We start from the raw sequence: 16713 nt of genomic DNA, 5'->3' as shown, positions 1-16713 counted from the left end.
TGTATTGGCTTTGTCAATAAGTGCATTGATGACGTCATGCCCACAGTGACCGTACATACATACACCAACCAGAAGCCATGGATTACAGGCAACATCCGCACTGAGCTAGAGGCTAGAACTGTCGCTTTCAAGGAATGGGACTCTAACCCGGAAGCTTATAATAAGTTCCACTATGTCCTCTGACGAACCATCAAACAGGCAAAACAGGACCAAGATTGAATCATACTAGACCGGCTACGATGCGCGTCGGATGTGGCAGGGCTTGCAAACCATTACAGACTACAAAGGGAAGCACAGCCGAGAGCTGCCAAGTGACACGAGCCTACCAGATAAGCTAAACTATGCTTGCTTCGAGGCAAATAACACTGAAACATGCATGCGGGCACCAGCTGTTCCAGAAGAATGTGTGATCACGCTCTCCACAGCCGACGTGAGTAAGACATTTAAACAGGTCACCATTCACAAGGCTGCAGGGCCAGACAGATTACAAGGACGTGAACTGCGAGCATGCGCTGACCAACTGGCAAGTGTCTTCACTGACATTTTCAACCTCTCCCTTAATCTGTAATACCAACATGTTTTAAGCATAGTCCCTGTGCCCAAGAACGGTTACCTGGTAACCTGCCTAAATGTCTACCGACCTGTAGCACTCGTGTATGTAGCCATGAAGTGCTTTGAAAGGCTGGTTATGACTCACATCAACACCATTATCCCATAAACCCTAGACCCACACAATTTGCATACCGCTCTAACAGATCCACAGATTATGTAATCTCTATTGCACTCCACACTGCCCTTTCCCACCTGGACAAAAGGAACACATATGTGAGAATGCTATTCATTGACTATAGCTCAGCATTCAACAGCATAGTGCCCTCAAAGCTCATCACTAAGCTAAGGACCCTGGGACTAAACACTTCCCTCTGCAACTGGATCCTGGACTTCCTGACAGGCCGCTCCCAGGTGGTAAGGTTGAGAGCTTCAAGTTCCTTGGTGTCCACATCACCATCAAACAATCATGGTCCAAGCACACCAAGACAGTCGTGAAGAGGGCATGACAAAACCTATTCCCACTCTGGAGACAATTTTTTTTGCATGTGTCCTCAGATCCTCAAAAGGTTCTACAGCTGCACCATCACTGCCTGGTATGGCAACAGCTTGACCTCCGACTGCAAGGCACTACAGAGGGTAGTGTGTACGGCCCAGTACATTAATGGGACCAAGCTTCCTGCCATCCAGGAGCTCTATACCAGGTAGTGTCAGAGGAAGGCCCTAAAGTGCACATTAAACCCTGAATTGTCTCCCAGTCCTTGCCGCTGGAAATATCCCCACAGCATGATGCTGTCAACACCATACTTCACCATAGGGATGGTGCCAGGTGTGACGCTTGGTATTTAGGCCAAGGAGTTCAATCTTGGCTTCATCAGACAAGATAATCTTGTTTCTTATGGTCTGAGAGTCCTTTAGGTGCCTTTTGGCAAACTCCGAGCAGGCTGTCATGTGCCTTTTACTGAGGAGTGGCTTCCGTCTGGCCTCTCTACCATAAGGCCTGATTGGTTGAATGCAGCAGAGATGCTTGTCCTTCTGGAAGGTTCTCCCATCTCCACAGAGGAACTCTGGAGCTCTGTCAGAGTGACCATCAAGTTCTTGGTCTCCTCCCTGACAAAGGCCCTTCTGGTCGGCCAGCTCTAGGACGAGTCTTGGTGGTTCCTAACTTCTTCCATTTAAGAATGATGGAGGCCACTGTGTTCATGGGGATCTTCCATGCTGCAGACATGTGTTGGTACCCTTCCCCAGATCTGTGCCTCGACACAATCTTGTCTTGGAGCTCTTCGACCTCACAACCTCATGACCTCATGACCTCATTTCCTTCGACCTCATGGCTTGGTTTTTGCTCTGCCATGTCAACTGTGGGGCCGTATATAGGCTGGTGTGTGCCTTTCCAAATCATGTGAAGTCAATTGAATTTACCACAGGTGGACTCCAATCAAGTTGTAGGAACATCTTAAGGATGATAAATGGAAACAGGATGCACCTGAGCTCAATTTCGAGTGTCATAGCAAAGGATCTGTATACTTATTTAATTAAGGTATCGCTGTTTTTTATATACATTTGTAAACATTTCTAAAGACCTGTTTCTGCTTTGTCGTTATGGGGTATTGTGTGTAGATTGAAGGGAAAAAAATATATTGCTTCCATTTTAGAATAAGGCTGTAATGTAACAAAATGTGGATAAAGTCAAGAGGTCTGAATAGTTTCTGAATGCACTGTACATACTGTATATTCTTAGTAATCCCCAGAATTAAGTCCAAGCATTACAGTTCAAGCTCGCCAAAGTTGGGTGTGGGAAGGAAGGAGGTCAAAGACTAGGAAGTGAAAGCCTCTGTATGTGTTAATCATGAATTGTTTTGGTTAACCATTTCACAGATGACCCTGTATACACATCTATACACATCAATATATACTATACACATCAATATACACACCAGTATACACAGCAATATCCACATCAATATACACTATACACATCAATATACACCAATATAAACTATATATCAATATACACATCAATATACACTATACACATCAATATACACATCAATATAGACTTTACACATCAATATGCAAATCAATATAAACAATATAGATCAATATACGCTGTACACATCAATATACACTATATACATCAATATACACTATACACATACATATACACATCAATATACACATCAATTTACACTATACACATCGATATACACATCAATATACACTATATACATAAAAAAAACATCAATATACACTGTACACATCAATATACACACCAGTATACACAGCAATATCAACATCAATATACACTATACACATCAATATACACATCCATATCCACATCAATATAGACTATACACATCAATATGCACGTCAATATAAACAATACACATCAATATACAATATACACATCAATATACACTATACACATCAATATACACTATACACATACATATATATACACATCAATATACAAATCAATATACACATGAATATACACACCATATCAATATACACAGCAATATACACTATACACATCAATATACACATCAATATACACATCAACATACATCACATATCAATATACACATCAATATACACTACACATTGATATACACATCAATATACACATCAGTATACACTATACACATCAAGATACACTATACACATCAATATACACATCAATATACACATCAATATACACTATACACATCAATGTAAAAATCAATATACACTACACATCAATATACACATCAATATACACTATACACATCAAAATGCACTATTCACATCAAAATACACATCAATATACACCGCATATCAATATACACATCAATATACACTATACACATCAACATGCACTGTACACATCAATATACAATATACACATCAATATACACTATACACATCAATATACACTATACACATCAATATACACTATACACATGAATATGCACTATTCACATCAAAATACACATCAATATACACCGCACATCAATAGACACATCAATATACACATCAATATACACTATACACATCAATATACACTATACACATCAATATACAATATACACATCAATATACACTATACACATCAATATACACTATACACATCAATATACATCGCACATCAATAGACACATCAATATACACATCCATATACACTATACACATCAATATACACTATACACATCAATATACACTTGCATTTTCAGAGCATTAGAAACATTAGAAAGGATGATGCGTCACAATGCACATTGTTCACAACAGTACATGTTTACACCCACAGCATCTGCTTATCTATGCTTAGTAATCCCCAGTACTTGGCCCAAGCTTGGCAATAACTGGTTAAATAGTAGAACGTCCCTACAACATCCTCTCCTTACTGCCATTAACCTTTCGGGATTGCGACAAGGCCATTAGGACGGAAGACTAAGAGGGGTTAATGAGCTGACTAATAATTAGCATAATTTATCTTGTGTCTGTAAAAGTTACGACACTCGCTAACGATGCGTTCTCATTTCCCTAAGTAACGTGCAATAATGCTTATCCCTTTATTACAGTTGGTTTGAAAAACTGAGCCGAGTATTCAGAACAATAACGGCGATTCAATACAAGGATTGGCTCCGCCGTTATGAACAAACCAAGCCGTGCTACGCAAAAGTTGGATAGCTCTTCAATTCTATTTATCAGTCGATATTTATCCATTGAAAAATTAAGCTATGAAGTCACTGGTGTAACCTAACTGTTGCTCACAGTGTGAGATTAGTACCGAGTGCAGCCAAAGTGATTGTGGCTTTAAGTCCTGCAAGTAGCATTCACATCACGCAATGACTGGCTTTGTAGTGACGAAGATGGATAGCAGGTACCATGCAGTGTGGTGTAGTAGAGCTGTGACGAGCAGACAGGCCAGTGTTGCCTCATGTCTGCAATGCGGGGACTCCCGACTGGGAGAGATAGTACAGCACAACATGGCTCACTCAGCCACAGATCAAGAATGGATCCCACCAGTGGTTTTAGGCCTGGTGATTAGATCTCGACCAGGACAGAGAGGTGTAATCTCCTTTGGTTTGACACAGTGATAAAGTTTGTGATGGGGGTTAAAGGAGAGGGTGGATGGGACATGGGAGACACCAGTGTGTCAGACGGTCTCTGTACAGAGGTGTTTTGTTGGTCTATCAATTGAGAAATACAGAGATAGAGATCCAGCAGTGGGCCATTTGAAAGACGAAGGGGGCTTATCGGCTTGTAGCACGGCTTTGATAAGGTAGACAGGGATCCTCCTGGTTCTCTTGTGCCTGTTAGGCTTGTTACAGTGGCGGCTCTGCCCACTAACAAGCAAGCGGAGCTGGAAAGGAGCTGGAGCGGAGCTGAATTACACAGACAGTCATTTGGAACATAAAGGGATTCGGCTGAATAGAAGTCCTTCTGAAATGAATCCATTACAAAAGAGATGAAAAAGCAGGGCTTTCATGATAATTTCAATCCCTCGCAATACTAATTTGCTATTCAGAAACCCAAAGTAATAAGTATACGAAAATAATGACATGGGATACTGTAGATTTTGCTTTTCGCTATTAGTCTCTAATGATATTGTGTGTTTTTTCTTGATGAGTTGAGCTAGGTCTGAACATTGTGACCAGGATTGGCTTGTGGTACTTTGGAATTAAATGAAAGCCCAATAATTAGTTTAAATTCACCATAATACATGTGATATTCACCGTCCCTGATCAATTCAAATTTAAATCTGCAATCATTTGCATTTGCGCTAATGAGGAAGAAATAAACAACGCATTTAGGCCACGTCTATTGATGGTAGCAGTATTGTTATTTTTCCTCCCCCGCCTGCATTTAAACGAACAAAGAACCACCAGGCGTTCTAATCATTTAAATCCTTGCCATACACTAATTACTTAGTTAGAGATGGTTTTCTTTGAACTGTCTCTAGAGAAAAAACTTTCTGTGGAGATTCAAACATCAGAGGCAGACAGTCTAATAATGACATACACAGGAGAGGATTCACCAACAATGCGTCAACAGAATATTTTTATTCTGTTACTGGGGGCTTTCCGAGGATGCGGAGAGCAGAGTTGATGTTGCTTTTTAAGCTCTATGCGTTTTATAGCTCGAAATGAAGGCCCGCTGACTGATTTCCTGCTGCATTGTTAGGGAAGGATTGAGCTACATTGTACCTGATGCTAACTTAAGCAGCGCTGCCATGTGGCTAAGGGAGCCATTTAATCATTCACTATAGGTTAGCCTCTTGTAAACAAACATGATATAACCAACACTGACAAACGCCTGTCTATTTCCATTAACCGTTACTAAAACATTTTGTGATTTTATTTCTTCAAGAATGACAAATATATTCCTAATTCCCCCTAGCATGTTATTAAATCGTTATCGAATCATGTACATTAATCCAGGCAACTACCTTCTCTGTCATCGCCGTAATCCATCAAAACATCAATGTCATTTTGATCGCCCGTGAAACATTTGCCAGCAGGCATGAGTGTGATACATTGACATGCAATACAGCTGTCCTGACAGATAGTCACACCAGTACCCTCTCAGCCTCGAGCAGTTTTTAGATCATCTCTGTGAAAGGATATGTATTGGGGACGGACACAGCAGGTGTCAAGCGGTGGCATTTAGCTCCCCCACCCACTCAAAGCAACGCCACAGTTGACTGAGAGGCCTGACATTTTTACAAAGGGAAGAGGGATGCACGGAAGCGCACGACTGACGACGCGTTGACCCACCATTGATCCATCCACCTTGAGGACAGGATGCTGTACAGACACAGATTTGTCTGGCCTGACTGCTGCTCAGAAAGAGCCTTCCCTGTGGCCTAGGGGTGGTCTAGCGGTCTAAGCCGCTGCTTCCGGATCACAGCTGGAGCATGGGTTTGAATCCGGACCATTGCTATTTCAGCACACTCTCTCCTCTATCGTGCCCCTCAACCTCAGTTTTATCCAATAAAATGTCACTCCTTAAAAAAAGAAAAAGAACGCTCCCATAAAGAAGGATTTTGGTCTTCCAGTAGAACAGGCAATAGTACTATCATGGCCCAACTGAGTGTCAGTGGTGTGCAGTACAATGCTAGGGGTTAATTATGACAATTGGCACGCGAAAACCAAGCACAAATACTTTCCTCTTAAAACATGAAATTATATTCTGTCCTTTGCACATTTCTGAGATTCTATGTGCACAGAGTTCATCATGATTTCTTTTCAAACAGCTGTTAGAACCCTAGTCTGACACCACATCACAGGGCCACAGTAGAGTTCCCTTCCGAGGGAAAAACCAGAAGCAGCCATTCATGTGCAGATTGACATGTACCCGGGTCGATAAAGATTATAAAGTTCAACATGGTGGGTCACAATAAAAGCCATATATAAAACTCCATTGACAAGTGATCCATCATTTGATGATTGATGCCGTTTCCTTACCACCATTATTATGAGGCCTTCTTTGTTGTTAAGGCCTGACCTTGTCACTGGGGTTGGAATAAATATTGACTTTATGAAGTGAGACTGTCATGGGTTTAAAGCAATAGGCTACAGAGCCACTGATTTCTCTATGGTTCAGGACCCTGCTTTCCATAGCCATTTTTAGCTGCTTCAGTCTACTGAGAACCATGTCTTTTTCCTTCAAGAAAACTCACTTCCTTTCGATGAATAAGTTGCAGCTTGTAATGTGACTGCAGGGCATGCATGACAGAATAAATTTGGCTTGACGCCAATAATATAATTTAAAGTGAATCACGGAAATTGTGACACACTTTAAAGGGCAGCTGATTTAATTTAAAATGGATCATTTTCCCTGTGCCTCTGGCTTAGAGGGTTAATTGATTCAATTAATAAAATAAATAAAATAATAATAATCATAGTCACAACCAGTTTCATTAGTATTGTCCACTTCCGAGAGGAGAGCTAAAACATAAAAATGTGGCCTTCACAATTCCGTAGTGCTATAGGCCCTAATGTACATAATGAAGAAATCCCTAACGATTTAGAGATCATCAAGAAGACAGCTGCTTCAGAAAAATTGTATTCTCTCTGGCCTCAGGCTGCTCATGGGGAAGCCATGTTTTTCCAGTTAGCCTTTCTTTATGGGCCTGTGAGGCTAGCTCATCCACATTCATCCTGCTGAAAATGATTACATATGGTAAATATAGAAAGAAATCAAATACCCTTCACATGTAAGATGGTTACCATGATGATGATACACACACAGTGATGTTTTCACTGGCTGTTGATATTGATGGTAATTGATATTGTGCTGTAACATAGTTCAGTAAACATCTCTCAGGTAATGGGATGTGTACAGATGTAGGATCTTAATTTGAGCCAGTTTGCTACAGCAGGAACATAATCAAGCAACAACAGGACATTTGAATTATTATGTGGATTATATTAAATTAATACAATTTTCGTAAGGGAAAATCAAGTCTGAAATTTCAAATTGGAAATGACAAACTTCAGAAGCCTTTTTAAACTTCATATACATTACACGTTTACATTTCCTGCATTGCAGGAAAGTTCTCCTGCAACAGATTGTATATCTGTAGGGTTAATATCTGAGTGTTTGTGCATTTGTATATCTCCCTATGCTTGTTTATGTTTGTATACTGCATGCCTCTTTGCATGGGAGTGCTGTAAAATAACAATTATCCTACATGGTACGTTAAATAGCATAATTATGACATTAGGCTGAAGATTATGTTGGTTATTAACTTCACACTGTTACCCGGAGTAAATTAATCTGATTTTTGAATAAGTGTGTGAAATTGTTCATAAAATGATATGAGTTTAATCAACCGTTATTGCTGGGGTGATGATGGGTCACACACACACACACACACACACACACACACACACACACACACACACACACACACACACACACACACACACACACACACACACACACACACACAGCCTGTGAATGGACTTCTTTATACTGTATGTAATCCTAGATAAGAGTACACACATATAGAGGTAGTCTGTACAGTTTCAACTGCCAGAACGGCTTGACCAGTGAGCCCAACCCTCCCTGCTTGCATTTAACACACACACACACACACACACACTCTATAGCGTTTGAGGAGATCAAGACGGAAATATGTTAAAAAATAAATAAAAAATACTTTGAACTATTCCTCTGTGCATTAGCACGGCACTGCCTCAGTCAGCTGTTACCTAGATGACTGTCATGTTCCATTCCATCTATCACCTTCACTAAACATGTAAATGGGTGGAATGAGTGATCTTCAATGCCTTTTTCATGTTCCTAAATTAATTACTCTAGAGTTTAAGAAGCTTTAGGAAGACTTAAGTATCAGCTTTTCTTTGTTTGGAATATCGAAAGGTGTCTGGTGGAGATTTTGGGGGTTCATTCTGTCTGATTGAAAGCCTGAAAGATTAGTCTATTTTTTGCTAAAAACATGGATAAACTTTTTTTTATGAACACATTTATGAAAGTGTCTCTTTCTCTCTCTCTCTCTCTCTCTCTCTCTCTCTCTCTCTCTCTCTCTCTCTCTCTCTCTCTCTCTCTTTAAAAAAAATATATATTTTAGCTGGCTACATGGGACTCAGTCCATGGTCTAAATGGAAGCCTGAAAGAGAGTCGCATTGAGAACGGCATGCAAGGAGTGATGGTCAAAGTAGTAACACTACTGGTAAGGAATATCTTGTTGACACTGTGAGACTGTGTTACCATCCATGTGCTGTGAATTGGAAATAGTATCCATGTTGTTCAGCTTGAAAACAATGTGTCGAACACGGCTGCTTAAAACATAACCATTGACTGCACCTGAATTCATGTTGCGAGCATTCCTATCTGATGTTGTGTTTGATTTTGTAGGAGGATCCATTTGTCATGGTTGCTGAAAACATCCTTGGTCAGCCTAAGCGGTATAAAGGATTCTCCATCGATGTGCTCGACGCCTTGGCCAAGATCCTGGGCTTCAAGTACGAGATCTACCAGGTGGCGGACAGCAAGTACGGCTCGCAGCTGCCCAACGGCTCCTGGAATGGAATGATCGGCGAGCTCATAAACAAGGTGAGCTTTTCTGTAATACCCGTGAAACCTACCAACCTGCTGTATTACCCTCAGGAAGAGAATGCCATTTGAGACCATTACGGTTTCCACTTGAATTCAGTCCCCGCTCATCCCTGACTGACCAGGGGACGTTAGCTATACTTATTCTCTGTCTGTCTCCACAGAGAGCTGACCTGGCCGTGTCAGCCATTACTATCACTCCGGAGCGGGAAAGCGTGGTGGACTTCAGTAAGCGCTACATGGACTACTCTGTGGGGATCCTGCTGAAGAAACCGGAGGAGAAGATCAACATCTTCTCGCTGTTCGCTCCGTTTGACCTGGCCGTGTGGGGGTGTATCGCTGCAGCCATCCCCGTGGTTGGAGTTCTCATCTTCCTGCTGAGCAGGATGCAGTCACTGAGGACCCAAAATCCTCCAGTGCCACACCAGCAGCCCGCCAACCAGGCGTCCAACTCCCTGCACAGTGCTATCTGGATAGTCTATGGAGCGTTTGTACAGCAAGGTACAGAGGACTCTCCTATATACTCATTTAGATTTTATCTAAAGCAACCCAGGCCATTTTACAGTAAAAAAACAAATGTATCATTTGTATGTTTTTTTATGGGAAAGATACCATTTTCATGTGCTGGAATGTGTTTGTCGATTACATTGTAAAAATGCATGATTCATTAAAATATCTGGTGATTATTTACAAACTATTTATGATAAGATGTTGATACTTTCTAATGCTCAGATGAACAGTAAGCCGATTTAGGTAATGAAAGTGATCCTATGCGTTACAATACCATCCATAAAGTTGCATGTGAAGTGGAAAAGGCCACACAGCTGTTTCTGCACCTATGTTGCTGTCTCGTACATGTCTCATGGACACGTGTGCTGTATACAGTCCATATAACATAGTGATTGCATTACAAGCTTGTTAAGCTCACAAGAGCACAGTAAAGGTGCCTTTGAATGAAGAAAAGGATATGTTGGTTGGGATCCAAGACTGGCAAAGGGAAATAAATGAGTGTGTCAGCAAGTCCTGTTGAACCTCAGCTGCATCTATAATTACCTCCTGCCAGAGAGCCTGTTGAACCATTTTAAGCCTAACAGCCAAGGATTAAACATGGGGGAGCCTCTGTCCTGTTAGTTCTTTGCAACTGCCCACTATTTCAAGTGGACACTTTTTTATCTGTATGGGAAAACAGTGGTCCGTCATAACACATTTTTCTTTGAAAGTTATGGAACCTTTGAAGTGAATCACTCTAATCTGGATAGATTTTCTTAGTACAGCATAATGTCAACCAATTGTGTTATGGGACGGTGAACAGACCCTTCAGTGATCCTTATATAACAATTTCTGTCACAGCATCTTCTATATACATCAGTGGGGGCTGGTGGGAGGAGCGACAGGAGAATTATTATCTGGAAAGTAAGAAATTGAACGGAGTCGAGCATGTGGTTTCCATATGTTTGATGTCTTGATACCGTTCCATTTATTCCATTCAATACATTACAATGAGCCTGTCTTCCGATAACCAGCCTCAACTGAAAATGTGTCCTCCTATAGTTCCTCCCACCAGTCCCCTCTGATATACAGTGTCAGTCACAAGTTTGAACACACCTACTCAGTCAAGGGTTTTTCTTTATTTTGACTATTTTCTACATTGTAGAATAATAGTAAAGAAATCAAAACTATGAAATAACACATATGTATAAAGTAACCTAACAAGTGTATTTTATATTTGAGATTCTTCAAAGTAGCCAACCTTTTCCTTGATGACAGCTTTGAACACTCTTGGCATTCTCTCAACCAGATTCATGGAAGCATTTCAACTGACAGGGGTGCCCTGTTAAAAGTTAATTTGTGGAATTAGTTTCCTTCTTAATGCGCTTGAGCCAATAAATTGTGGTATATATGAGATAGCCCTATTTGGTAAAAGAACAAGTACATATTATGACAAGAACAGCTCAAATAAGCAAAGCGAAACGACAGTCCATCATTACTTTAAGACATGAAGGTGAGTCAATCTGGAAAATTTCAAGAACTTTGAAAGTTTCTTCAAGTACAGTCGCAAAAACCAAAAAGCGTTATGATGAAACTGGCTCTGACGAGGACCACCACAGTAAAGGAAGACCCAGAGATACCTCTGCTGCAGAGGATAAGTTCATTAGAGTTACCAGCCTCAGAAATTGCATCCAAACTCTGCAAGTAACAGACACATCTCTATATAAACTGTTCAGATGAGACTGCATGAATTAGGCCTTCAAGGTCGAATTGCTGCAAAGAAACCACAACTAAAGGACACCAATAAGAAGAAGAGACTTGCTTGGGCCAAGAAACACGAGTAATTGACATTAGACCAGTGGAAATCTGTCCTTTGGTCTGTTAAGTCCAACTTTTTGGTTCCAACCACCATGTCTTTGTGAGACGCAGAGTAGGTGACCGGATGTTCTCTGCATGTGTGGTTCCCACCGTGAAGCATGGAGGAGGAGGTGTGATGATGTGGGGGTGCTTTGCTGGTGACATTGTCAGTTACTTATTTAGAATTATTTAGAATTCAATGCACACTTAACCATCATGGTTACCACAGCATTCTGCAGCAAAATGCCATCTGGTTTGCGCTTAGTGGGACTATCATTTGTTTTTCAACAGGACAATGACCCAACACACCTCCAGGCTGTGTAAGGGCTATTTGACCAAGAAGGATATTGATGGAGTGCTGCATCAGATGACCTGGCCTCCACAATCACCCGACCTCAACCCAATTGAGATGGTTTGGGATGAGTTGGACCACAGAGTGAAGGAAAAGCAGCCAACAAGTGCTCAGCATATGTGGGAACTCCTTCAAGATGGTTGGAAAGCATTCCAGGTGACGCTGGTTGAGAGAATGCCAAAAGTGTACAAAGCTGTCATCAAGGCAAAAGGTGGCTACTTTGAAGAATCTAGAATCTAAAATCTAAAATCTATTTAGATTTGTTTAACACTTGTTTGGTTACTACATGATTCCATATATGTTATTTCATAGTTATGTTGTCTTCACTATTATTCTACAATGTAGAAAATAGTAAAAAATAAAGAAAACCCTTGAATGACTAGGGGTGTCTAAACTTTTGACTGATACTGTACATCCACCCACTTTACCAACTACTTGTTCATCCTCAACTCCTTGATAACTGTAGCTTCTTTCTACCCAGCCTGGATAGTGACATGTCCTTTCTCCCCCTCTATAGGAGGGGACAGCGTGGTGAGCTCTGTGGCCCTGAGGATCGTCATGGGCAGCTGGTGGCTCTTCACCCTCATCGTATGTTCCTCCTACACGGCCAACCTGGCAGCCTACCTCACCGTCTCCCGCATGGACACCACCGTACGGTAGGTTGCTCCTGCCCCTCTGACTCTGTTTTATCCCTTCCTGAATAATGGTGTCAAGGTATTGTTAACCCGGGTGAACAAGTCATGAATGACGACCCTTGGCTTACCCCGCTGTTGGACTGTCTAATGATCTGTCATCACAAGGGGAGACCAAGAAAGACCATCCAGAAGTTCACTGTCTTTTATTGTCTGCAGTAGAATATGAATGAGGTGTTCACCACAAGTCTTGTCAGTCTGTGGTTTATACAGGGGTCAAGTTTTGTGAGTGGTCAAGGTAGTATGCACTGCAGTGTGTAGGCTGCTCAGGGGAGGACGGCTCATAATAATGGCTTTAACGGGGCAAATGGAATGGCTTCAAACCATGTGTGTACATCAGATGTTCTTGAAGCCTCACAACGGACTATTACACAACTATGGTGATATGTTGAATAACAAAAGATCCTCTAAAGTTTTCAATAGATTTATATGAAATATGACATTCAGGATGTACAGGATCATTATTTTAATGTCACAGCTCGACCATGCACTACTTTTGCCATTCATCCTATCGGAACATGGGCTCCATAGCATATTCCACAAATCTCCACAGTGTCATCCACAACATTTTACCTGAAAATGAATTGACATGTCTAATGCTTGATTGCAGCGTTCGTATTATCTAATACGGTGTCTTCCTTCTGAAGGTGATATTTCGCTACGCTGGTATGTGCCGACTGTTTGAAATGCCAGACATACATCATGGCATCGTCCAGTAGAATCCATTTTGAATAATCATATGCCTACAATGCATCCCTGCTCACAGACACACACAGACACATGTATATGTACATGGACCTCACACATGGAGGCATGATGTTGGATCTTTAAAGATTACCATCCCCTCTCTGTTGGCCTTCGGATCTGCAAATGTTATCCACCGCTTATCCCGGCACGATGTGTATTTGCTCAGGCGCTGTGGCTTTGACGTCTGATTGTATTTGATTATGCTGATGTTGTGCAAATGGTGTGTTTCAAGGTTGGAGGAGGGAGGGGATTGCAGGAAGGTCATCCAGCCTAATAAGATAGTTAGGTGAGACAACCACATATCGCAGTCGTAGTACGTACCTTTTTCCTCAATAAATAAGTTGTCAGCAAAGTCAGTGCTAGTGGGAAAAGACAAGTGGAAGGTTATTTGTGTGTGTGTGTGTGTGGGGGGGGGGAGGGGGTTGTAAGAACAATGTGTTATTTAAGATATTCTTTGAAGGGGTAGGGTTTCAGACGTTTTAAGATGATGAGCAGGGACTCTCCTGTTCTAGCGTCCGGGGGTAGCTCGTTCCACCATTGAGGTACCAGGACAGAGGAGAGCTTTGACTGGGCTTAGTGGGAGCTGACCACCCCTAGTGGTGGGATGGCCAAGAGACCAGAGGTGGCAGAAGAGAAGAAGGGAGGAGGGATGGGGTTGAGTGGGCAGGTTGGCGGGTATCCCACTTGGGTGGTGGTCAGTCAGGCGGCCCAACATTTGGATAAACAGAAACCATGAAATGAATTAAGAACAATATATTTTAAAAAAATCATACTGTGATGCAGCACATTGACAACTCAAATCGCTTTGGAAAAAACTGCTTTCTTATATATTTCTTATATTATAATATTGTTAAAATAATTGTCACGATCGCTGTCTTGAAAATGATCGGACCAAGGTGCAGCGTGGTGAGTGTACATTTTCTCTTTATTTCTTTAAATGTCGCCAACAAAACAAGAAACGACGACGACCGTGAAGCTTTCTAGGGCTATACAGGCCACTAACAAAGACAACTACCCACAACTAAGGTGGCAAAACAGGCTGTCTAAGTATGATTCCCAATCAGAGACAACCACACTCGGCCAAACAAAGATAAATACAAAACATAGAATGCCCACCCCACATCACACCCTGACCTAACCAAATAGAGAAATAAAACAGCTCTCTAAGGTCAGGGCGTGACAGTAATAAAATTGTTTCATTGAAACTTAAATGAACAATTCCTAGAATTGAATGTAGGCTGCAAAAATAAACATATTTAGTAGGCTAATAGAGCCTACTCAAACTTTTACCACCTGTACTGATTATAACTTCATAAAGTAAAAAAAAATTGCGAAAGCCTACATTAATGTAATAATTATTAACTGATAATTAACAGAATTATCGTAAAGAAATACCTGCTTGCTCTTTTTGAAGGATGTGTAGTCTATCTATCTACCGTGTTTTTGTCCTTGTCCACAATGACTCCAAAATCCTTACAAACCAGGGATTTCACTCACGCGGGACCTGTATCCACGATTTTGTATTCCCCCATCTTAACATTTATTTTTATTTCTATGGTTACGTTGGCCATTTTTTGTGTGAGCTAGGCTAGCCAGGGAAAGTCAACATGAAAATGTATTCTCACATGGAGGGACAGAACATACGCTCTGCACATGGACAAATTAAAATGTTTCAGCACCACACAAATAATGTTGACAGTTCCCTGCTCCACACTCTCTCACTGCGTGCGTGGCTGGTAGCCTATATGTCTGCTTCCCTGCTCACATAATGGAATTCACAACACCACAAGCTCCTGGGTTTTGTAAAAATATTGTGTTGATTTCAAATGTTTCCAGCCCTCAATATAATTGTTTTCATTCCACCTGCAAGCTGATTTTTTTGCGGGTCACCCACGGGGAACTGTTGGTATCAGACCCGATGGAGGACTCTAGCACGCAGTGAGTCACTCAGCCATGGAGTGGGAGGGGAGGGTCAAGCCAGCTGGGAAGAAAGGGGACAGGCTGTGTTGCAAAAAGGAAGGAGAGTAGGGTCGAGGAGGCAGAGTGAGGAGACAGGAGGGAGAAGGATTTAGCAGAAGGGAGAGATGATAGGATAGAAGAGGAGAGAGTAGTGGGAAAGATAGAGAGCGAAGATTGTGATAGCAGCTGAGTGGTTACTTTTGGAGGAGAGAGGGAGAGAAAAGCAACAAAGTAGTGATCAGAGACATGGAGGGGGGTTGCAGTGACGTTACCAAGCAAACATCCTCTAGTAAAGATGAGATCAAGCACATTGCCTGCCTTGTGAGTGGGAGGGGACTGGGAAAGGGTGAGGTCAAAGAACTGAAATGAAGTCCGGCATCAGGAGGTTGAAGTCGCCCTTGATGGTGAGCCATCATCAGGAAATTTAGACCATCGCCCATGATGGTGAGCCATCATCAGGAAATTTGTTTATCAAGGTGTCAAGCTCAAGCGTTTCATATCATTGCTCCTCCAATTCCCCTGCTTTTTCTCACAGCAGGTTTTTATTACGCTACATGTACCATATAATCTACTAGTATTACAGTTTGTCACATCAGCTTGAAAAATATATATACTGAACAAAAAAATAAATGCAACATGCAACAATATGCAACAATATATTTTTTTTACTGAGTTACAGTTCATATAAGGAAATCAGTCAATTGAAATAAATAAATGAGGCCCTTATCTATGTATTTCACAAGACTGGGAATACAGATATGCATCTATTGGTCTAGGGGTGTGGATCAGAAAAACAGTCCATATCTAGTTTGACCACCATTTGCCTCATGCGGCGCTACACATCTCCTTTGTATAGAGTTGATCAGGCTGTTGATTCCGGTCTTCAGAATGTTGTCCCACTCCACTTCAATTGCTGTGCGAAGTTGCTGGATATTGTCTGAAACTGGAACATGCTGTCATACAGCGCATCCCAAACAGCTCAGTGGGTGACATGTCAGGTGAGTA

At 41.5% G+C, this 16713-nt stretch overlaps 1 protein-coding gene across 2 annotated transcripts in view; it reads left to right on the top strand.

Moving 5' to 3' along the window:
• Window positions 1-16713, top strand: part of grid1b (glutamate ionotropic receptor delta type subunit 1b) — a 392400-nt gene that overhangs the window by 347144 nt on the left and 28543 nt on the right. For both annotated transcript variants that reach the window (XM_036946259.2, XM_036946260.2), the window contains exons 9-12: window positions 9128-9229; window positions 9415-9612; window positions 9777-10113; window positions 12828-12966. In XM_036946259.2, the coding sequence (XP_036802154.1) occupies window positions 9128-9229; window positions 9415-9612; window positions 9777-10113; window positions 12828-12966 (776 nt within the window). The remainder of the gene's footprint in view (window positions 1-9127; window positions 9230-9414; window positions 9613-9776; window positions 10114-12827; window positions 12967-16713) is intronic.

The sequence above is a fragment of the Oncorhynchus mykiss genome, chromosome 16, assembly GCF_057628025.1.
Source record: "Oncorhynchus mykiss isolate SJ-2025 chromosome 16, ASM5762802v1, whole genome shotgun sequence".
Lineage (NCBI taxonomy): Eukaryota > Metazoa > Chordata > Actinopteri > Salmoniformes > Salmonidae > Oncorhynchus > Oncorhynchus mykiss.
Note: the sequence above shows the minus strand (reverse complement) of the source record. Positions and strands in the feature narration are given on the sequence as shown.